The sequence below is a fragment of the Pan troglodytes genome, chromosome X (assembly GCF_028858775.2).
Source record: "Pan troglodytes isolate AG18354 chromosome X, NHGRI_mPanTro3-v2.0_pri, whole genome shotgun sequence".
NCBI lineage: Eukaryota > Metazoa > Chordata > Mammalia > Primates > Hominidae > Pan > Pan troglodytes.
This window is the reverse complement of record NC_072421.2, coordinates 55,212,378-55,235,667: the sequence shown is the minus strand read 5'-3', so window position 1 is coordinate 55,235,667 and position 23,290 is coordinate 55,212,378. Positions and strand designations below refer to the sequence as shown.

General features: G+C 39.0%; 1 protein-coding gene and 1 pseudogene across 1 annotated transcript; one reads left to right on the top strand and one right to left on the bottom strand.

Annotated features, from left to right (window-relative positions):
• Nucleotides 1-10,401: 10,401 nt before the first annotated feature.
• On the bottom strand, nt 10,402-22,899 carry LOC746059 (X antigen family member 3-like; annotated as a pseudogene).
• MTRNR2L10 (MT-RNR2 like 10) lies at nt 12,748-14,248 on the top strand. The gene is given in 1 exon segment (NM_001193606.2): nt 12,748-14,248. A coding segment is annotated over 1 exon segment (75 nt). The 5' UTR covers nt 12,748-13,643; the 3' UTR covers nt 13,719-14,248.
• Nucleotides 22,900-23,290: the final 391 nt, after the last annotated feature.

Below are 23,290 nucleotides of genomic sequence, written 5' to 3'. Positions count from 1 at the left end.
CATATGGACCCCTGTGTCAGATTAACAAGGTTTTCTTTTTTTTTTTTTTTGAGACAGAGTCTCGCTCTGTTGCCCAGGCTGGAGTGCAGTGGGGCGATCTCAGCTCACTGCAAGCTCCGCCTCCTGGGTTCACGCCATTCTCCTGCCTCAGCCTCCCCAGTAGCTGGGACTACAGGCGCCCACCACTACACCCGGCTAATTTTTGTATTTTTAGTAGAGATGGGTTTTCACCATTTTAGCCAGGATGGTCTCAATCTCCTGATCTTGTGATCCACCCGCCTCAGCCTCCCAAAGTGCTGGGATTACAGGCGTGAGCCACCGTGCCCGGCCAACAAGGTTTTCTTGAAGCATTAACCAACTCCTTAATAAAGGTTATAAAAGGCTTATGGAAGTTATATTTTATAATCAAGATTAAATTTTATAAATTGTTTACAAAATTTTAAAAAACAAATTTAATTGGCTTCATGCTGTTTTTATTAGGGCTTCTTCTTTGGAAAATTGTCTCCTCTCTCAAAGAATGAAGGTTTTCACTTTTTTAAAAATCCTTGAGTTATCACTTTGGTTGAATGAATGACTTTACAATAACCTGTAATCTTATTTTGTAATATCAAGTGTTTAAAAAACCTTTAATATTTAACAAGCTTTAGAAAATCAAATTATGAATTATATCTTTTTCTGACCTAATTAATCCTTTAAGATATTGGGTTCCCTAAGGTCCAAAAACTACATAATTTGGCTTATTCGGTGTAAAAATTATACAGGAAGCACTGTCAAATATGAAATGGTGTTTGGTTTTCTTCGGGCTGTATTTGTATAAATGTTATTGGTATGTGTTCTAAAATTATGGGAAACTCCTATAATTCTAATATGACTTAGTGTACATTACCAGTAATAATTGTAATTGTTTTGTTAAAATTATTGTGTGCCACAGAGGTAACAAATGTCCTTGTCAATTATGTCTTTGACTATGGCTGCCCTAAAACTTTTGGTCATCCATGGGCAATTATGTTGTTTTGGTCTTCTTTAGAAGGTGGTTTTATAATCAGCTATAAAACTCTAACAGGTTTTATATGCAGGTTTCTGTTAACTTTGGAGACTGTGACATCAAAGTAGAGGAAAAACTTTGAGGACTCATAGATAAAATGTTCATGAGTGTCAAACAGAACAGGAATTAACTGCATGGACTGAACTAATCTTTTGACTTTTTGCTTAAAATGTTGCTGATCCTTTGTTTTGTTTTTCAGAGTCTTGAAACTTCTCTTTTGAGCTATTGACAGCTTTTAACAATTTAGTATACTCCTATGAAAAAATTTGGAGCATATTTATTTCTCTCTACCTGATCTCCATATTTGTTTTTCTCTACCTGATTTGGGACTATTTGTAAGTATTCTTAACTTACAGCAATTCAGTATTTGCAAAAGTGCAGTAAGAATCTGTTTCCATTTGTAACAGCATACAGTTGGAGAAACTGATTACTTTACCAAGGCTTTAACTGGAGTGGTGTGCTTTCCTTTAAGGAGTCAAACTTGACTTATGGAGCCAATAAAGCTCTTGGAAAAATTGGCCTCATATTTTGCATATACAGTCCCTGTACAGAGTTTCTGACCTGTGGTTAAGTAAAGAATGTCACCTTCTGACAGGCCCAGAAGCCCCAGGTTTATCTTGGAACCTCAAGAGGGAAGGAAATGTACCCAACTCATAGATATTTGATGGTGCAAATTCACAGCTGGGCTTAGCTTTAAAAAAGTCTTACCTGAAATTCCTTCTATGGAGCAAAGTTCCATCAAAGCCAATTTAAAAGCCTATGTAAAAATTAATTATTCTTGCTGTGCTATATACAAATAATTAGGTCAACTGTAATAAAGTAAACCAGTCTTACCATGATTTGTCCTTAGCAAAAATGGGAAACTGGAGAAGGAAAAATTACGTTTCAAAAAAACTATAGTACACCTATTGTTAGTTTCTATTCTTGCCCAGTGTTTTTCAATTTTTATTGTTCTCTACAGTTTGGACCAAATTCTAATTTTCTCTTGGCTACAAGTCTTCAAAATAATGTTTTCAATTTTTTTCCTTCTTTTTTTCCCATTTTTTCCTAATTTTTAGTCACCAAAAACTAAGCTGTGCTTTCATAAAGCCCTGCAAATTGAAGCCAGACAACCTAAACGTGAGAAGAAATTAACAGCACCCTATTTACTTACATAAGCCACTTTTATACCTGCCTACTGATGTATGGACTTCAGAGTAATGTGGCCTATATCAATTTTCTAGAGTTGTTCTTTTGTTTGTTGTTTTTCTCCCTTCCTCCCCCTATTTTTTTTTCCATAGGACATGAGACCTCACAACCTTCTAGAAATGAGCTTTCCTGATAACTCTAGACCTACCTGTACAGAAATAAACCATCCTGGCCATGAGAGATCAGACAAAACCTGGGACCAGAGACTCATTTCCTTTTAAAATGCTTTCTCCAAAAGACTTTAAAAAAGAAGTCGGTGGGTGGGGAAATGTTAAAGGAAATTAAATCTTGGAACCCCAAACTCATTAAGCCAAACGGAAAATTCAAGCTGGGAACTGGGTCATGCAGACCTGCCTCCCACTTTTGGTTCCTAAATAAGATGGCTACAAGATGAAAAGCTACCTGCCTCTCCCATATTTTGCCCACAAGGAAATTCCTAGTAAGCTGCAAAATCTTTCAAGGTGTTTCTGTTAAAATTTCACCATGGCAATGTAAATTGTTAGCTTATTTTACAGGTGCAGTCACCCCCAGCCCACAAGACACAAATGCATTTCTGGTTGTTCCCTTGCCCCATTTTTATCTATGTTATCTTATGTAAAATGCAGATTCCCTGCATTTTTCCTCTGTCCCATTTGTCTATGTCATCTTATATAAAAAATGCAGATTCAGTGAGCCACAAAAAAGCATGAATGGCTATTTTTGCCTACCCCCCTTTTTCATGAAATTGTGTACTTCTCAGTATCCTGCCCTTTCCTCTTCAAATTTGGGAGCCCTCAAAATCATCTTCGGAGAAAGGCATAGACCTGTTTCCCAGGCATGCAAATAAATCTCCTAAAATGATTGAGATTTATCTCATCATTTTTCTCAATTGACAGTCTTTTTAATTTCACAGATGAAGCAACATAGAAGCCTCCCTCAGTTTACAGGGACTGACGTGTATTGAAAGTCCAGTTGTTTTAAGACTCTGGAAAAAGACATTTGCCTCCCTGTAACCTTATGCCCCCATTGCTGGTAGCCCCTGCCAATCATTCCAACAACCAAAGCTGTCCTTGGCAACTTCCAAAATGTCCCAAAGTGGGCGATGATATTCTGCCTATAAACCACAAGTTTACGATTTAAAAGAAGTACCCTCAAACTTTTTATTTACATTGAAAGAATAGAAATGTTTCCATCAGAACAGAAGAAATAACATGGCACCAGGAAGATGGAATTAAGCCAATCAGGCAAAAATTTAAAAAAAAGAATAGAAATAAATAAACCAAGTCTCCAAGAAATAAGGGATTATGTAAAATGGTCAATCCTAAGAATAACTGATGTTCCTGAGGGAGAAGAGAAAATAATGTCTGGAAAACTTATTTGAGGGAATAGTTGAGGAAAACTTCCTGGGCCTGGCTAGAGATCTAGATATCCAAATCTAAGAAGCTCAAAGAAATCATGTGAAAGTCACTGCAAAAAGATCTTCACCAAACTATACAGTCATCAGGCTATCTAAAGTCAGCATGAAGGAAAGAATTCTAAGAGCACCAAGACAAAAGTAGCAAGTAATCTTCAAAGGAAAACCTATCAGACTAACAGTAGACTTCTCAGCAGAAACCTTACGAGCCAGAAGGGATTAGGGCCCTGTCTTCAACCTCCTTAAACAGAACAGCTATCAGCCAAGAATTTTATATCCCACAAAACTAGTGTATAAATGAAGGAGAAGTATAGTCATTTTCAGACAAACAAATGCTGAAGGAATTTGTCACCAGCACTACAAGCACTATCACTGCAAGAAATGCTAAAAGGAGTTCTTAACCTTGAAAGAAAAGTCCAAAACACACCAAAATAGGACCTCTTGAAAGCTTAAAACTCACAGGGCATATAAAACAATAACACAAGGATAAAAAAAATCTAGGTAATAATTAACATGATGAAGAAAACAGTACCTCACATCTCAATATTAACATTGAATGTAAATGGTCTAAACCCTCCACTTAAAAGATACAGAATGGCAGAATTGATAATAGATCACAATATAAATATCTACTGTCTTCAAGAGACTCACCTAACACAGAATGATTCATATAAATTCAAGGTAAAAGGGTGGAAAAGGTACTCCATGCAAATGGAAACCAAAAGCAAGCAGGAGTAGGTATTTTTTTTTTTTTGAGATGGAGCTTCACTCTTATTGCCCAGGCTGGAGTGCAACAGTGTGATCTTGGCTCACTGCAACCTCTGCCTCCCAGGTTCAAGCAATTCTCCTGCCTCAGCCTCCTGAGTAGCTGGGTTTACAGGCGTCCGCCATCACACTCAGCTAATTTTTTTTTAATTTTTAGTAGAGATGGGGTTTCACCATGTTGGCCAGGCTGGTCTTGAACTCTTGAACTCAGGTAATCCACCCGCCTGGCCTCCCAAGTGCTGGGATTACAGGCGTCAGCCACTGTGACTGGCCGGGAGTAGCTATTCTTATATCAGACAAAACAGACTTCAAAGCAACAACAGAAAAAAATAAATAAATAAGACAAAGATGGTCACCATATAATGACAAAAGGATTAAATCAACGAGAAGATAATAGAATCCTAAAGTTATATGCATCAAACACTGGAGCTTCTAGATTCATAAAACAATTACTACTAGACCTAAGAAATGAGACAGACAGCAAAACAAAACAATAATAGTGGGAGACTTGAAGACACCACTGATAGCACCAGACAGATTTTAGGGGCAGAAAGTCAACAGACACAATGGACTTAAATGACACACTAGAACAAAGGGACTTAACAAATATTTACAGAAAATTCTGCCAAAGATCTGCAGAATATACGTTATTTTCATCAGCACATGGAACATTCTCCAAAATGGACCATATGGTAGGTTACAAAACAAGTCTCAATAAATTTTTAAAAATCAAAATTATATCAAGTATCTTCTCAGACCACAGTGGAATCAAACCAGAAATCAACTCCAAAGAGGAACCCTAAAAACTACATGAATACATAAAAATTAAATAATCTGCTCTTAAATGATATGTGAGTTAATAATAAAATCAAGATGAAAATTTAAAAATTCCTGGAATTGAATGATAATATTGAAAGAAGTTATCAAAACCTCTGGGATACAGCAAAAGCACTGCTAAGAGAAAAGTTTACAGTGCTAAATGCCTACATTAAAAAGTCTGAAAGAGCACAAATTGACAACTTAATGTCACACCTCCAGGCACTGGAGAAACAAGAACAAACTAAACCTAAATCTAGAAGAAGAAAAGCAATAACAAAGATCAATCTATGGATACTTCTGACCCATACACTGTCTAAATGACCTACAGGTAGCTCTAGAATGGGGATTAGAGGGTTGGAACTTTCAGCCCCACCCCCAACCCTCAGGGAAGGGAGAGGGGCTGAAGGTTAAGTTGATCACCAATGGCAGGCCAACGGTTTAATCAATCACGCCTACATAATGAAAACCTACATCAAAACCCAAAAGGACAGGGTTGAGAGAGCTTCCAGCTAGCTGAACACATGAAGGGTACCATGCCCACAGAGGGCATGGAAGCTCCTTGCCCCTTCCAACATACCTTACCCTATGTGTCTCCTCATCTGCATCCTTTCTCGGGGTAACCCATTTGCCACAAAATATGTGAGAAGTCCCTAGGCTGTAAAGCTGGGTGAAAGAATTAGGGCCTAGGTAGAAGAAACGGGAAAGTAACCAGGGCAACTTGCTGAGGCAAGATGCCTTGGGTCTACCTACACTGTTGCTTTACAGGCTATGGCATGAAGTAGCCATGGGTTTCCCTCCTGCCTCTCACACACTGGCATTGAAGTGTCGGGCAAGATACTTATATTCTTTGGGACAGTTTCCCCATTTCTAAATTAGAAATGAGAATATTTACACTAAATTATTCCTATGAAGAATCAATGAAATAACATACCAAGTAGGCATTACATTGTAGATAAATTTGGTTTACTAGTTATATTTCCTTTTTTCCTTTAAAATTTCAAATTTTTTTCATTCCAGTTTTCTTTACAATTACATCTCTAGTATATGATAACTGCTTTTGAATGTCAAGCAGGGATATCTACTTACCTTTTTAAATGAATATCAGTTCAGAAACTTATTCGATTTAAATAAGTTATGTTAATTAAATAGCAGTGTAGCTGATGTCAGACATGGCATCAATTCTAAAGTTCATTTGTAAATAACCAAGGTGTGACAAGGCCAACCCTAAGTCAATAGTACATGCTGAAAACTTGTTTGCTGTGTGTGATGCCATGAAGAATAGGCCAATATTCTGGTCAGGCGATACCACACACAACTGAATACAATACTGTGTCAAGTGCTCAAGCATTCCCTAAGCAGCCCTGTGGTGGTGGACAGGGCCACAAGGATCACCACTGCAGCTGTTAGTTTGGCTTGTCACATATCCATAGATTTGGCCAATAGGGAGACAATGAGCCCAAATGGATCCCAGTGGTTGACTGCTTGAAGACACAGCAAAAGCAAGAACAGCATCATGTCCCATAGTATGATGCTAATTTGGAGGTACTCAGTGACAGCACAGATGGTCGATCTCTCTGCCTATGAGGAGCCCACAGACATACCCTAAGACAGTGAGCACTTTTATACTTTACAACTGTACCCTAAGACGAGGAAAGGCCTGTGGTTAACTGAAACTATGAAGAAGAATGAAGAATGGCCTTGTGTTGGCCTTCAAGAAGATAGGCAGCTGGTGAGAAAGTACCTGTGGCAGCTCCCACCATGCTGCATATCTCCCTTTGCTCCAACGAGATTCGAGGTATTCTGCCAAGACTCAGGTTAGCCTGCAGCCTGGCTTTGCCTATGTGATCTATATGGTGACCTGCAAGAGCTCCAGGACACCATGGCAGAGCCATTACCCTAGAGTGTCTGGCACAAAACCAAACACCATATGTAAGGTGCCTAGAAACACACCATCTCCAATAATGAGTCCAAAACAGAGGAGGTGATTTTCTGTTAAGATCATTACAGAAGATTGATTAATCAATTCAATAGACAATGATTGATGCCTGCCACATTACAGGAAATATCTGGGATGCTGGAAATGGGAAGACCAACAACACGTGGTACTTGCTGTGGGGGCTGTCACACTGTGGTGGGACAGACAGACCTTTAAACAGAAGAGCAGTTGAAGTGCAAAGGATAAACAAAGGGAAGGGACACAGGGGAATAAAAAAACAATGAATGTAGTGGCCAAGAAGCACGAGGAAAACAACACAATTTCTTGAAAAGACAATTTTTGTCCATTGCCTTTGCACCTTTTCTGAAAATCAGTTTTACTATGTCTGTGAGTCTGTTGCTGAACTCTATTCTGATCTGTTCATTTTTTTCTCCAATAGCACACTGTCTTGATTCCTATAGAATTAACATAATTGACATATGGGGCTGGATAATTAAAAATCATATTAATAAAATAATAAATAAATAAGATAATTAATGTGAATCTTGACATTATGCAGCATGAGTTCCCCAAAGTTATCCTTCAGAATTGTTTTGGCTGTTCTGATTCGTTTTCCTTTCCAGATAATTTTGAAAATTGACTCCAATGCAGTCAGTTGTTTATGTTGATGCAGTTTTGCTTTCAATGGCAGCAGATAAATATGTTAGTAACTACACAAGGACATGGGGGAAGAAGGTGAATTTCACCTTAGCTTGGGGAATGATCCAACATAGAGGGAGCAGTTGATGGTTCAGGGGAAAGAAGTGATCGTTGCAGGAACAAAGCCCCTGAGAAGGTGGGAGGCATGGGATCCTGAGCTGAGGTGAGGGGGCTGGCTTCGGTTATGAGCATTGTATGCAGAAGGGCAGCAGAGAATGCCAGGGAATCACTGAAAGTGAGGGTGGCCTTGGGGATCCCTGACACAGTGGCAGCAACAGTATGAGTCACCAGCAAGACCCTGACTCACTAAAATATGGTGAAAGCCTTCTTCCAATAAAGGAAGAGTGAAGGGATAGACATGATGAAGCTGTCACACCTGGGAGACTATGGATTTCCCCATAATGTGAAGCAGCAGCTGACCTGCTGTCTGTTATGAGAAATACATGTATTCCCAGCATTTAACAATAATCCCTCCAACTGCAAGAGAGCTGGCTCACTGGATCCCTTAACCGCTGTTCTGTGCTGGATAACGGAAGGGGGAAAACTGCAGCCAGATGCTGACTCTGGTTTTGTCTTCTCCTGCAGGAAGGTAGAGAAAGGACCCAAATGTCAAAGAGCTTTGAGTAGCCAAAAATTCCTGAATGTTTGAATTGCTCTTTCCTCCAAGTGGGAGGGAAAAAAATCAGTTTCCTTGGCTTGAGCAAGCCTTAGATCAACTTTAAGCCTTAAAGGAAAAAAAACAGGGAAAACAAGCCAGGTGTAGTGACTCCCACCTGTAATCTCAGCACTTTGGGAGGATGAGACAGGAGATCACTTGAGGCCAGGAGTTCAAGACCAGCCTGGGCAACACAGTGAGACCCACCTGCTCTACAAAATTTTAAAAAGTTGTTGGGCGAGGTGACACGTGCCTGTAGTCCCATATACTCAGGAAGGTGAGGCTGGAGGATCACTAGAGCCCAGGAGTCTGAGGTTGCAGTGAGCTGTGAGCCCTCCAGTGTACTCCAACCTGGGCAAAAGAGCAAAACCCTGTCTCAGAAAGGGGAGTTGGGGGTGTGAAGACACATTCCAGCCTTGTTTTCAGCTGGGCTGCGGCTACTGCAGCCACCTCCCAACATTTGAGCCAGGATCTCTCTTGTCCATGATACTTTTAATTCTGTGAGTGCTGAATTTACTGCAAGGAGCTTGAAGGAAATTTCTTGGAGATGAAAAAAGGGGGGAGTTTTAAAACAGCCTTCCATTTCTTGGTTAATACATCTGGATGTGTGACTATATTGACAGAAGAGGTCCAGCAGTTTGGCTACTCAATGCAGCAGCCACAAGCCAGGGATTGCAGTTTTCCATGCTTCTCTGGATAAATGACAGAGACAAAAGGGATAGAGGTTCTGTAAACCCATTTTTTAATTTTTTCAAAATTCGGAATTTTATCCTGACTATTTCTTAAACATGATGAAAATTTTTACTTAAATTATACTAAAATGTGGTTTCTGAAAATGCTTTTGTCCCTCTTGCATACAACCCTTCCAGAAAAGAAAAGTCTGGAGGAGAAAGAGGATGATTAAAGAGATAAAAAGTTTTCATCACAGAAAAGGCCCTCTCCTTTCCCTGAAGTTTGGGGGTGGGGCTGAAAGTCCCAACCCTCTAATTCCCCATGGTAGAACTACCTAGGGGCTGCCAGCCTCAGTCAACTCACTAGCATATAAAAGATGCCACTTCCTTTGGGAGGCCAAGGCGGGTGGATCACAAGGTCAAGAGATCGAGACCATCCTGGCCAACATGGTGAAGCTCCATCTCTACTAAAAATACAAAAATTAGCTGTGCATGGTCGCAGACACCTGTAATCCCAGCTATTTGGGAGGCTGAGGCAGGAGAATCGCTTGAACCCGGGAGGCGGAGGTTGCAGTGAGCTGAGATCACGCTATTGCACTGCAGCCTGGTGACAGAGCGAGACTCTGTCTCAAAAAAAAAAAGTCACTTCTTGGAGATTCTAAAATTTTTAGGAGTTGTATGCCAGTAAACAGGATGGAGGACCAAATACGTATTTCACAATATCACACTTGCTTACACTAGTTCAATCAGAACACAAAATTTCAAAATACTCTTTCCCCCCCCTTTTTTTTAAAAAAACCAAAGTTTCCCTCTGTCACCCAGACTGAAGTTGCAGTGACCTGAACATGATTAACCTCATCCTCATGTTCGACCTCCTGGGCTTAAGGGATCCTTCCACCTCAGCATCCGGAGTAGCTGGGACTACAGTTACATACATACATGCATACATTCATGCATTCCTTCATTCATTTTCGTAGAGCCTATGTTGCCCAGGCTAGTGTCAGTCTCCTGAGCTCAAGCAATCCTCCTGCTTCAGCATCTCAAATGCTGGGATTACAGGCATGAGCCACTACACCCAGCCACAATTTTCAATAGTCTCAAATACTTGGAAATAAAATTAACAAAAGATGTGCAAGAATTCTTTGGAAAAAACTGTAAAACTTTATTGAGATCTTTTTAAGTCAAACATCTTAGATAAAACCAGTTTACGTTGTTTCAGCTTATTTTCATTCAAAGCTGTGGTTGCCCTTCACCTATGATAGAAACATAAGAGGAGGGGACATTACTAGCAGAACTGTATTCAGATGACATTAAAGGTTTGCAAACAACACCAAAGTTTCACTTTTATGCAATGGACTAAAACCAGAAGTCTAAGAGTTGCCCTTCAGCTTACATTCCGTTAGACCTCGTAGAGACTTTGGAGATAGACTTCCAAGCGTATACATTAAAAAAATTTTTTAAACACACCCTACTTTCTAGTGCTACAAGAAAACCAAAAGACAGTCCGAAGTCAGAACACATTAAATCAAGTGAACCTATTAAAAGAGGGGTTAAAATAGAAAACAAAAGTTGTGTATAATTTTACTAAAAATAAAACCAACACTCAAAAAAACCTAAGAAACAAATGGAATTTACAAAAAAAAAGAATAATTTAATGTTCTGGCTTGAAACTATGGTCTGGATGTCAAATAGGCTCCTGGAAGTAGTTTGAAAGCTATCTTTTAAGAAAACAGTTAATGTCACATTAAGAACTGCATAACTGAAGTGAATAGAAAGGCCAGTATTTGATTTTTCCCTCTTGTGCAAAAGTACAAAAAAAAAAACTTGCTTTAAGCTAGTTTATCTTTATGTCGTTTTTCAGGTATGGTAAACATTTGTCCCCAGTTTTCACCTAACAGTGCTGATGTCAACATGAATAATGACTCTTTTTTTCACTGGAAAAATCGTACACTCATGCATGTATGATTTCAAGAACTATCTCCGATTGAATCCGCAAATCCCTCCTCCCCCCATCTCTGACTTTACCATCAACCTAGGTAAATGTACCCTTGCCAAACCCCAAAAACAAGAGACTAAAATGCAACCCAGTCGGAGCCGAGAAATCGTGTTTTAACGACGAACACCCCAACAGCTACCCCTCAATTGATGTAATTTTTCTAAAAAATCTAAGACCCTCCCACCAAATTTATCCTCCATTTCATACAATAAATGCAATAACTATACTTCTGCCCTAATACTAACATGATACTTTGAGCATATCCCTCTGAAAACACTGCCCCATATATTATGTCCTAAATCAATTATACTCTAATTATAAGTAACCCTCTCGGCCAAACCTCTGCCAATTCAATTTTAAAGACCCTGAATTTCCAGAACTGTAAACAACCATTCGTACTTATTTCTTTTTCATATTTTAATTTTACATTTAAGTATTTATATAGTTAATATAGCTTAACTATTCAAAGCAAGACACTGAAAATACCTAGATGGGTCCACACGACACCATAAACAGATAGGTTTGGTCCTGGCCTTTTTATTAGCTCTTAGTAAGATTACGCATGTAAGCATCCTTGCCCCAGTGAAAATGCCCTCTAGATCACCCGGATCAAAAGGAGCAGGTATCAAGCACGCACGAGTGCAGCTCAAAACACCTTGCTCAACCACACCCCCACAGGAAACAGCAGTAATAAATCTTTAGTAATAAACAAAAGTTTAACTAAACTATACTAATATTTAGGGTTGGTCAATTTCATGCCAGCCACTGCGGCCATAGGATTAACCCGGGCTAATAGCGCTCGGTATAAAGAGTGTTTAAGGTCTGCCCTCAATAAAGCTAAACTCCAACTAAGTTGTAAAAAACTTCAGCTGAAATAAAATATACTACGAAAGTGGCTTTAATAACCTGAAGACACAATAGCTAAGACCCAAACTGGGATTAGATATCCCACTATGCTTAGCCCTAAACCCTAATAGTTACATTAACAAAACCATTCGCCAGAGTAGTACAAGCAACAGCTTAAAACTCAAAGGACTTGGCGTTGCTTTATATCCCTCTAGAGGAGCCTGTTCTATAATCAATGAACCCCGACACATCTCACCACCTCTTCCCCCCAGCCTATATACTGCCATCTTCAGCAAACCCTAAAAAGGTTATAAAGTAAGCACAAGTACACACATAAAAACGTTAGGTCAAGGTTTAGCCCATGAGGTGGCAAGAAATGGGCTACATTTTCTATGTTCAGAAACTCTCACGACAACCTTTATGAAATCCAAGGCTCAAGGAGGATTTAGCTGTAAACCAAGAGCAGAGTGCTTGGTTGAATAAGGCCATGAAACACACACACATCACCCGTCACCCTCAAGTATTACTCCAGAAATCACTACTACTAAAAATTTTCTACACACATATAGAGGAGATAAGTCATAACAAGGTAAGCGTACTGGAAAGTGTGCTTGGACAAACCAAAGTGTAGCTTAACCCAAAGCATCTGGCTTACACCCGGAAGATTTCATCACGACCTGATCACTTTGAGCCAACTCTAGCTCCAAACCTCACTAAAAATATTATTAAATTATCTTAATCAAACCATTTACCCTAGACAAAAGTATAGGCAATAGAAATTTTTACCCCAGCGCAATAGACATAGAACCGTCAGGGAAAGATGAAAGAACTGTATCAAGCATCAAAAAGCAAAGACAAACCCTTATATCTTCTGCATAATGTATTAACTAGAAATAACTTTACACAGAGAATTATAGCCAAGTTCCCCAAAACCAGACGAGCTACCGAAGAACAGCTGAAAGAGCACACTTACCTATGTGACAAAATAGTGAGAAGATTCATAAGTAGCAGTGACAAGCCTACCGAGCCTGGTGATAGCTGGTTGTCCAAGATGGGATCTTAATTCAACTTTAAACTTACCCACAGAATTACTTAATCTCCCCATAAGTTTAGACAGCTCTGTAGACCCTAGGAAACAACCTTCCTACAGAGAGTAAAAAATATTTCCACCATAGTTGGCCCAAAAGCAACCACCAATTAAGAAAGCGTTTAAGCTCAACATCTATCTTAAATTCTAGTCACTCTACTGAACTCCTAACATCACATTGGACTAATCTATTACTTAATAGAAGCAATAATGTTAATATAAGTAATATGAAAACATTCTCCATTGCATAAGCTTACATCAGACTGGAATAACCCACTGACAGTTAGCCTAATATTAATAAACGATATAATAAGCTCTTTATTATTTACACTGTTAACCCAACACAGGTATGCTCTAAGGAAAGAATACAAAAAGTAAAAGGAACTCCGCAAATTTTACCCCGCCTGTTTACCAAAAACATCACCTCTAGCATTACCAGTATTAGAGGCACTGCCTGCCCAGTGACATACGTTCAATGGCCGCAGTATCCTGACTGTGCAAAGGTAGCATAATCACTTGTTCCTTAAATAGGAACTTGTATGAATGACCACACGAGGGTTCAGCTGTCTCCTACTTTTAATCAGGGAAATTGACCTATCCGCGAAGAGGCGGATATAAACAAATAAGACGAGAAGACCCTATGTATGGAGCTTTAATTTATTAATGCAAATAAAAACTTAAGCCTACAGGCCCTAGCCTACTATCCCTGCATTAAAATTTTTGGTTGGGGTGACCTCAGAGCATAATTCAACCTCCGAGCAACCTAAACTAAGACTGCACTAGTCTAAGCAAGTTAATATGTATTGACCCGATAATTTGATCAACGGAGTAAGTTACCCTAGGGATAACAGCGCAATCCTATTCTAGAGTCCATATCAACAATAGGGTTTACAATCTCGATGTTGGATCAGGACATCCTAATGGTGTCGCCGCTATTAGGGGTTCGTTTGTTCAACAATTAAAGTCCTACGTGATGTGAGTTCAGACCGGAGTAATCCAGGTTGGTTTCTATCTATTTAACATTTCCCCTAGTATGAAAGGACAAGAGAAATAGGGCCCACTTCATAAAGTGCCCTCGCTCCACAGATGATGCTATCTCAATCTAACAAATCATCACATACCCTACCCAAGAACAGTGTTTGTTAAGATGGCAGAGCCCGGCAATTGCATAAGACTTAAAACTTTATAATCAGAGGTTCAACTCCTCTCATTAACAATATACCTATAATTAACCTTCTCCTACTTATTATCCCTACTTTCATCGCTATAGCATTCCTTACACTCGTCGAATGAAAAATCTTAGGCTACATACAACTACGCAAAGGACCTAACATTGTAGGTCCCTACGGGCTGCTTCAACCATTCGCTGACGCAATAAAACTTTTCACCAAAGAACCCTTACAGCCCTCAACATCTACTATTACCCTTTATATTATTGCTCCAATCCTAGCCCTTCCTATCGATCTCCTCTTATGAACTCCCCTCCCTATACCAAATCCTCTAATTAATTTTAACATTGGCCTCCTATTTATACTAGCCATATCAATCCTAGCCATTTATTCTATGATCAGGATGAGCATCTAATTCAAAATATGCACTAATTGGCGCATCACGAGCTGTGGCCCAGACAATTTCAAATGAGGTCACCCTAGCCATTATCCTGTTATCAGTTTTACTGATAAGTGGTTCATTTAACTTATATGCATTCATCACAATGCAAGAACTCCTCTGACTGCTCCTACCATCATTACCCCTAGCCATAATATGATTATCCCCACACCAGCAGAAACTAACTGAGCCCATTTTGATCTAACAGAAGGAGAGTCAGAATTGTCTCAGGCTTCAACATCAAATATGCCGCAAGCTCATTTGTCCTCTTCTTTATAGCAGAGTACATGAATATTATCATAATAAATGCCCTAACTACCACTATCTTCCTAGGAGCACTACATACCATATATTCACCAGAACTCTATACCATAAATTTCATTACCAAGACCCTTCTTTTAACCACCCTATTCTTATGAATTCTAAGAGCATACCCTTGATTCTGCTACAACCAGCTCATATATCTTCTATGAAAAAATTTCCTACAACTTACACTAGCATGCTGTATATGACATATCTCAATGCCTGTCCTAATTTCTAGCATCCCACCCCAAACATAGGAAATATGTCTGACAAAAGAACTACTTTGATAGAGTAAACAACAGAGGTTAAAATCCTTTTATTTCTAGAACTGTAGGAATTGAACCTACCCCTGAGAATCCAAAATTCTCCATGCTACCTATCACACCATGTCCTAGAGTAAGGTCAGCTATATAGGCTATCCGGCCCATACTCCGAAAATGTTGGTTACACCCTTCCCATACTAATTAAACCCTTAGCTCAACTTGCTATTTCCCTTATTATTTTTACAGGAACTCTTATCACAATGCTAGGATCACACTGATTTCTCATCTCAACAGGCCTAGAAATAAACATACTAGCCCTTATCCCAATCCTAATTAAAAATATAAGTCCCCACTCTACAGCTGTACAAAAGCAGCAACCAAATATTTCCTTACGCAAGCAACCACATCTGTAATTCTCATAATAGGTATCCTTTTCAACAACCTGTCCTCTGGACAATGAACAATAATAAACACTATTAATCAATTTTCATCATTAATAATAGTGACCCTAGTAATAAAACTAGGAATAGCCCCCTTTCAATTCTGAGTCCCAGAGGTAACCCAAGGAACCTCTCTAATACCTGGTATACTTCTCCTCACATGATATTGTGAAGAAACATCGATTATGTTTTAAATTTTCCCATCAACAAACATGAACATCCTCCTGTCTATCACAATTCTATCCATTATAGTAGGCAGCTGAGGAGGGCTTAACCAAGCACAACTGTGTAAAATCTTAGCCTACTCCTCAATCACTCACATAGGCTGAATAATAGCAGCACTACTCTATAGCCCAAACATTACCATTCTAAACCTATTTATTTTATCTTAACAATAACCATATTTTTAACACTCAACCTGAGTATAAGCACCACAACGCTGTCACTATTACACACCTGAAACAAATTAACATGGTTGACACCTATAATTCCACTAATTCTACTATCTCTAGGAGGTTTACCTCCATTAACAGGGTTCCTGCCTAAATGAATCATCATCCAAGAATTTACAAAAAACAAGAGCCTTATTGCCGAAACATTATAGCTATCATAACCCCACTCAACCTGTACTTTTACATACGCCTAATTTATTCCACCTCAGTGACATTATTCCCCACGTCTAATAATATGAAAATAAAATGACAATTCAAAAACACAAAACCCATACCATTCTTCCCCCCACTTATCTCTTCTACCCTCCTCTTACCTATCTCTCCATTAATACTAACTATAACTTAAAAATTTAGGTTAAATAAGACCAAGAGCCTTCAAAGCATGAAGATTACACTTAATTTCTGTAACAGACCTGAGGACTGCAAGACACTATTCTGCATCAATTGAATGCAAATCAACCACCTTAATTAAGCTAAGCCCTTGCTAGATTGGTGGAATTCAAACCCACGTTCATTAACAGCTAAACACCCTAATCAACTGGCTTCAATCTACTTCTCCGCCGTTGGGGGAAAAGGTGGGGGAAGCCCCAGCAGGACTGAAGCTTCTCCTTTGAATTTGCAATTCAACATGAGAAATCCCCTCAGGGCTGCTAAAAAGCGGCCTTGGCCTCTGTCTTTAGATTTACAGTCTAATGCTTACCCAGCCATTTTACCTTTTTTTCCCCACTTATGTTCATTAATTGTTGATTGTTTTCAACTAACCACAAAGACATAGGAACGCTATACCTGCTATTCAGCACATGGGCAGGGATACTAGGCACCGCCTTAAGCCTTCCAATTCAAGCAGAATTAGGCCAACCAGGAACTCTGCTAGGGGATGATCAGATCTACAATGTTACTGTTACCGCCCACACATTCATTATGATCTTCTTTCTGGTAATACCAGTCATAATTGGGGGATTCAGCAACTGATTAGTCCCTCTGATAATTGGTGCACCCAACATGGCATTCCCCTGAATAAATAATATGAGTTTCTGACTTCTTCCCCCATCTTTTCTGCTTCCACTTGCATCCTCAATAGCAGAAGCTGGCACTGGAACCAGCTGAACAGTTTATCCCCCTTTAGCAGGAAATCTAGCACATGAAGAAGTCTCTGTGGATCTGACCATCTTCTTGCTCCACTTGGCAGGTGTTTCTTCTATCTTAGGGACCATTAACTTTATTACCACAATGACTCTTTTTTCACTAGGAAAGTATTTCTGATTACATAATTAATTATATAGCCACATTAGTGTTAAGCTATCACTATTTTTGACATCAAAACATCAAATAAGTATATATCATGAACAGTGTGGCAAAAAAGGAAACAGAGATAGAGGGAAATGGAAAAGAAGAGTAAGACACGTGAAGAAGACAAATATTTGTTTCTAAAAGTAAGTGTGTTTGAGGGACAACTGGCAAATGTCACAAGTTATACAGTCTTTGTGATGTTTAGATATTCAGGTATTACAGGAATATGTTAAATAATGAGTGTGTTCTTATCATATCAATAATTTCATCCATACTTTGAAAATATTAGAGTTCAAGAATGTATTCATTTTCTATTATGCCCTATATTCAAAACCTGTGTCTTGTACATATTCCATGTTCATCTTTTTCCATTTTCTTCTAGATAGTGTAAACTACTATATACTACTGGATACTTTATTCATAGCTATTTTTCAAAAGAACAAGCTTTTAAATTTATTACTTTTGGATTAGTTCGCATTTTACTAATGATTTGTACCTGTCTTTTATTCACGACCTCTTTCCTCTTCTGTTAGGTTTATTCTGTTGCTCTTTTATTATTATTTTTGTTTTTTATTATGATTTTCTTGTATCATGTAATTTGCTATCCGCTTTAATAAGATGTGCATTTAAGGCTATGATCTTCCTAAGAATGCAATTGAGGCTTGTTCAATAGGCTCCTGGAAATAGTCTGAAAACTATCTTTTAATGCAAATAGTCTAATGAAATGGTTTAGCAGTGTAGAGTAAAAACATCTAGGTAATTTCTTCCCTAAACATGGAGTGTTTCCTTTAAATTCAGAAGCTCTTCTAATTAACAGTCAGCAATTTGGAAAATATGTGTAAACTATGCTGAATACTCAGGAATTAGTGAGTTACGGACTTTAAACTTTAGATCCTATTAACTGACATCTCAAGACAGAAATTTATAATATGTAATCTATGATACAGTTAGAGGTGATTCTATCATATGTGTCTTCAATGTAATTACACACAGTAGCTCATGAAGACTAACAGTAGGGCAAGGAGCATGCTCACTGGCCTACATGCATTCTCCCTACTTCATGGGCCACAGAAACCTGTCTCCTGCCATTTTATTATTCAGATATTCAAGGCTTCACTGCTGAAAGGATTTAAACTGCAATTATTCATTAAGAGCCACAGAATTGGTCAGGCACGGTGGCTCACGCCTGTAATCCCAGCACTTTGGGAGGCCCAGGCGGGCGGATCATGAGGTCAGGAGATCAAGATCGTCCTGGCTAACACGGTGAAACCCCGTCTCTACTAAAAATACAAAAAATTAGCGGGGCGTGGTTGCAGGCACCTGTAGTCCCAGCTACTCGAGAGGCTGAGGCAGGAGAATGGCCTGAACCCGGGAGGCGGAGCTTGCAGTGAGCAGAGATCGCGCCACTGCACTCTAGCCTGGGCGACAGAGCAAGCCTCCATCTCAAAAAAAAAAAAAGAGCCGCAGAATTCAGAATTTGACAAAATCCAAGAACAGTCATTCAGGTCTCCATATAGAGAAACAAATATCAAGCAGAGTGGTTGTTTATTTTCTTAGGAGCAATGAAGTCTCAACTCAGATATTATAATTGGACTGAAGCTGATTGTTATGATAAACAAATCATGAAAGTCAAGTGTCTTTGTATTCTATCCAACAAAACCACAGCATGTAGAAATCAGCACTGAAATGGAATTTAATCTGATGTGCATTCACTATTTTCAGTAAGAGCAAACATGGGTGTAGAATTTATAGGACTCATCCAGAATCTCACAAATTATGGTAGAGCTGGTACTAGAATCCTCTTCAGTTCTCAGCACATTTCACACAAACTGGTATTACAAATGCACAATGTATTTGTTAAAAGCAGAAATTAAAAACTAATTCGAAAATTGTGAGCTGTTGGTTATACTCAGAAGAAAATGCTTTCACATTTGATGATTCAATATGGCTTTGACCCAATTTGTTTCTGTATCTGATAGTGTTTAAGTCTTGCAGTCAGGCATTCAGGGTCTGAACTACCTTTCAAAAAAAGTCTGTATTTGAGCTCTGTTTTTAAAGGGGCACTAATGTTCTCTGCTTTTATTATCAAAAGTGTAATATTGTGGAAAACAGAAAGCACCTAATTTTGCATCTTAATGGATAACATACCTGCGTCTGGCATTTTAAAATGCTCTAGTTTTGGCAGAATCTTCCCCTTGACATCAGGATCATCTCTGCATTCATTCCCAGTCTTTGACTGAGACAACTCCTGGAGATCAGCTTCCAGGTCAGACACTTAAAAATGCAAAAATTATCGACTGAAGCAGACCAACATAAAATATAAATAAGGAAATTATAATATTCTTTTCCTCAGCGTTATGAAATAAAAGCCTGTAGGCTAGTGTCATAACAAATGTGATGCAAAAATGTTACAATTTCGTTTTCTCATATTATGAAGTCTTATTTTATTTTATGTATTTAATTGTTTTTTGAGACAGGGTCTCACTCTGTCCAGGCTGCAGTGCAGTGGTACCACCTCGGCCCACTGCAGGCCCAACCTTCTGGGCTCAACGGATCCTCCTGTCTCAGCCTCACGAGTAGCTGAGCCTACAGGTGAATGCCACCACCAAGGATAATTTTTGTATTTTTTAGTAGTGATGGAGTTTCCCCAGGTTGCCCAGGCTGGCCTCAAACTCCCAGGCTCAAGGGATCTGCCGGCCTTGGCCTCCCAATGTTTTGGGATTATATACGTGAGGCACTGGTCCTGGCCTGAAATCTTATTTTAAATGACAATCTAAGGATAAATCACACTATACCTACATTTTCCGTAAGTATTATGAATAGCGAGTGTCAACTATCTAAGAAATCTGAAGTCTGCCACATAAATAGCATTTTAATCATAACTTAAATGTAATTTTCTGAGAGTTTACATCAATGTATTGGCTGGCCTATGACAAGTCATACAGTCGTGACACCCATCCCTTGTTGAAATAACTTGAACATTTTCTGGTAAAATTAATTAAAGTTATGCTTAGGTCCAAAGGCCCTACATGTAACTTTCCATAGATGAATCTCATTGAGAATGAAGTACCAACAACAACAGCAAAATCACTGTCCTGCAGTGAGAGTACAGGAAGTTGAGTGCAAATAAATAACTGGGTATATACCCAAAGGATTATAATTCATTCTACTATAAAGACACATGCACACATATGTTTACTGCAGCACTATTCACAATAGCAAAGACTCAGAACCAACCCAAATGCCCATTAATGACAGACTGGATAAAGAAAATGTGGCACATATACACCATGGAATACTACGCAGCCATAAAAAGGGATGAGTTCATGTCCTTTGCAGGAACATGGATGAAGCTGGAAACCATCATTCTCAGCAAACTAACACAGGAAAGGAAAACCAAACACTGCATGTTCTCACTCATAAGTAGGAGTTGAACAATGAGAACACATGGACACAGGGAGGGGAATATCACACACCAGGGCCTGTCCGGAGCTTGGGGGGCTAGGGGAGGGAGAACGTTAGGAGAAATACCCAATGTAGATTATGGGTTGATGGGTGCAGCAAACCACTATGGCATGTGTATACCTCTGTAACAAACCTGCACATTCTGCACATACATCCCAGAACTTAAAGTATAATTTAAAATAAATAAATAAACCAGGATTGTGGACAGTCATATTCTGGAAACCCCTTAACAGTGAATTGCTAAATAATCCATGGCCCAAATTCTGTCAGTGTTTACCTTGAAAATGCTACCCGTTGAGGAAACAATTTCTGTTTCATGATAATCTTACAGCACTTTAAGTTTTCTAATTATAAAAGTGTTTAAACAACTTTTAAAAGCCTCTCAAAATCATACTAATATAGCTATCCATATGCCAGTGTCCTGAATTATCCAACTTTTACCAAACATACTGTCAAAAACACCAATGAAAGGAAACAGTGGCCGTCATTCATTGAGCTCTTTTCTGGAGTTTCTATCCTGCTTCACTGAACTGTGTTTTGTCCTGAGCCAATAATGAAGTACCTTATAGTACAGCCATATTTGAGTATTACGCATCTTAAGCAAAACCAGTCACTTTCTCTTACAACATAGATGATAGGAAGAACATAAACCTTGAAACGAAATATGAATTCTGTCTCCATGACTCAAGTGTTCTTTGGTAAACCTCAACCCACGAGCCTCAGTTTTCTTATTTATAAAATGGGGCTAACATTCCTATGCAAATGGGCTTTACTCAGGGTGTTACAAGGTAGGGTGACTTGGCACTCTACGTGCTATTAAAGGGTGCATACAACACTGTGGACACCACGGTTGAGAAGATGATATAGCATTCTAAGAAGATCAAATTACACTAGTGAAATAATGTACATTTTCTTACATCAAATGGTTTCAAAAATCAAGTTTTGTTGGAATGCAGAGCCCCTCCCATTCGAACCTCCAGGGTGGAGTCGAGAAGTTGCAACACAGCGCTGGGTGCTCCTCACTGGACACCTCTACCAGGCACTCTACAGACCTCAAGGCTGTGGTCACCTAAGTCCTAATTTAGCAAGGACTGTATTTGCAAGCATACAAAGTAGATCTCAAAGAAAAAGAGAAGATTCATTATATCCAGAGACTGCACAAGACTGCAAACCATACTCTTCACTTTTCCAGCCAACTTTCAGCAAATGTTTGAGATCCTTTCCTAATGTTTTCTTTCCTCCTGTTACTGGTCATGGTATAATGTGTGATGCACACATAGGCCTCCTCCCCTTCCCACAGACATCTTTCGTTCCCTTCCCAGCACCTTGAATCTCAGCTGCACCCTGATCTTCTTCTCTTTCCTGACCAGGTGTAGGATCCCGACTTTCAGTTGGTGGTTCCTCTTCTTGAGACTCTTCATGACTGGGCTCCTGGGACCAGGAGGGATGAGTGTGTGCAAATACACTCACATACATCTCAGTAATATAAGTATACAGAATACATAGATACTTCTGATCATAAGTCTAAGACATTTCTCCAACACTATTTCATATTCTTAATGTTTCATAAAGTTACTCTTCCAACAGAGAGTTTACTCTAAGACAGTTACCCTCAAGGGCTTTGGAAGCCATTTTAATCTGTCTTGGTACAGATGTGTGCAATCAGTTATCAATAAGCATGAGAAGGAAGTCATGGGCAAAAACCGTGGAACAGAAGATCATCCATCCAGACAAAACCAGAACATAATCCTCTTGGATTAGTCTGTCCTTCATGAGATGCCATGATCATTTTTTATCAGCATGGAAGACCTTTACCAGTGTATGTATACTATTTCAACAACACTATTACAAAAATAACTTTCTGCTAATAGAAAACATTGAATGTTAAGGCACTCACAAGCAGAGGCACAGTCAGCTCAGAAGGTCATAAACTTCGTCTTGGTATAGGCCTATATGTTGATCTTCCTTGGCACCTCATATTTCACTCTGCAAACAGAATACGGTGATTGGGAAAATGCACTTGAGAGGATAGCTATATTTGGCCACTTCTATGGACAAATGTTAACTTGTAATTTTTTTAAAATTTGGAAAAACTTTGAAAGTAAGTCCCAGGGCAAGTGTGTGTGTGTGTCTTCTGAATCGTATGCTTGCAAAGCTACTTATGTTGGTCAAGCTAGCACAGCAATGTCTTAAGGCTCCTGGCAAAGACGCAGGAAATTTCTGATGAGGTTTTTGGTGTCACAATTGGACTCTCCATCATGGAGACATTTAGGAAAATACAGCCAGAGAATTAAAATCTGAGTGGCAACGGCTTATCTCACACACCCATTTGCTAGGCCCATTTGCCCCCTAAAATCAAGTTTTGTTGG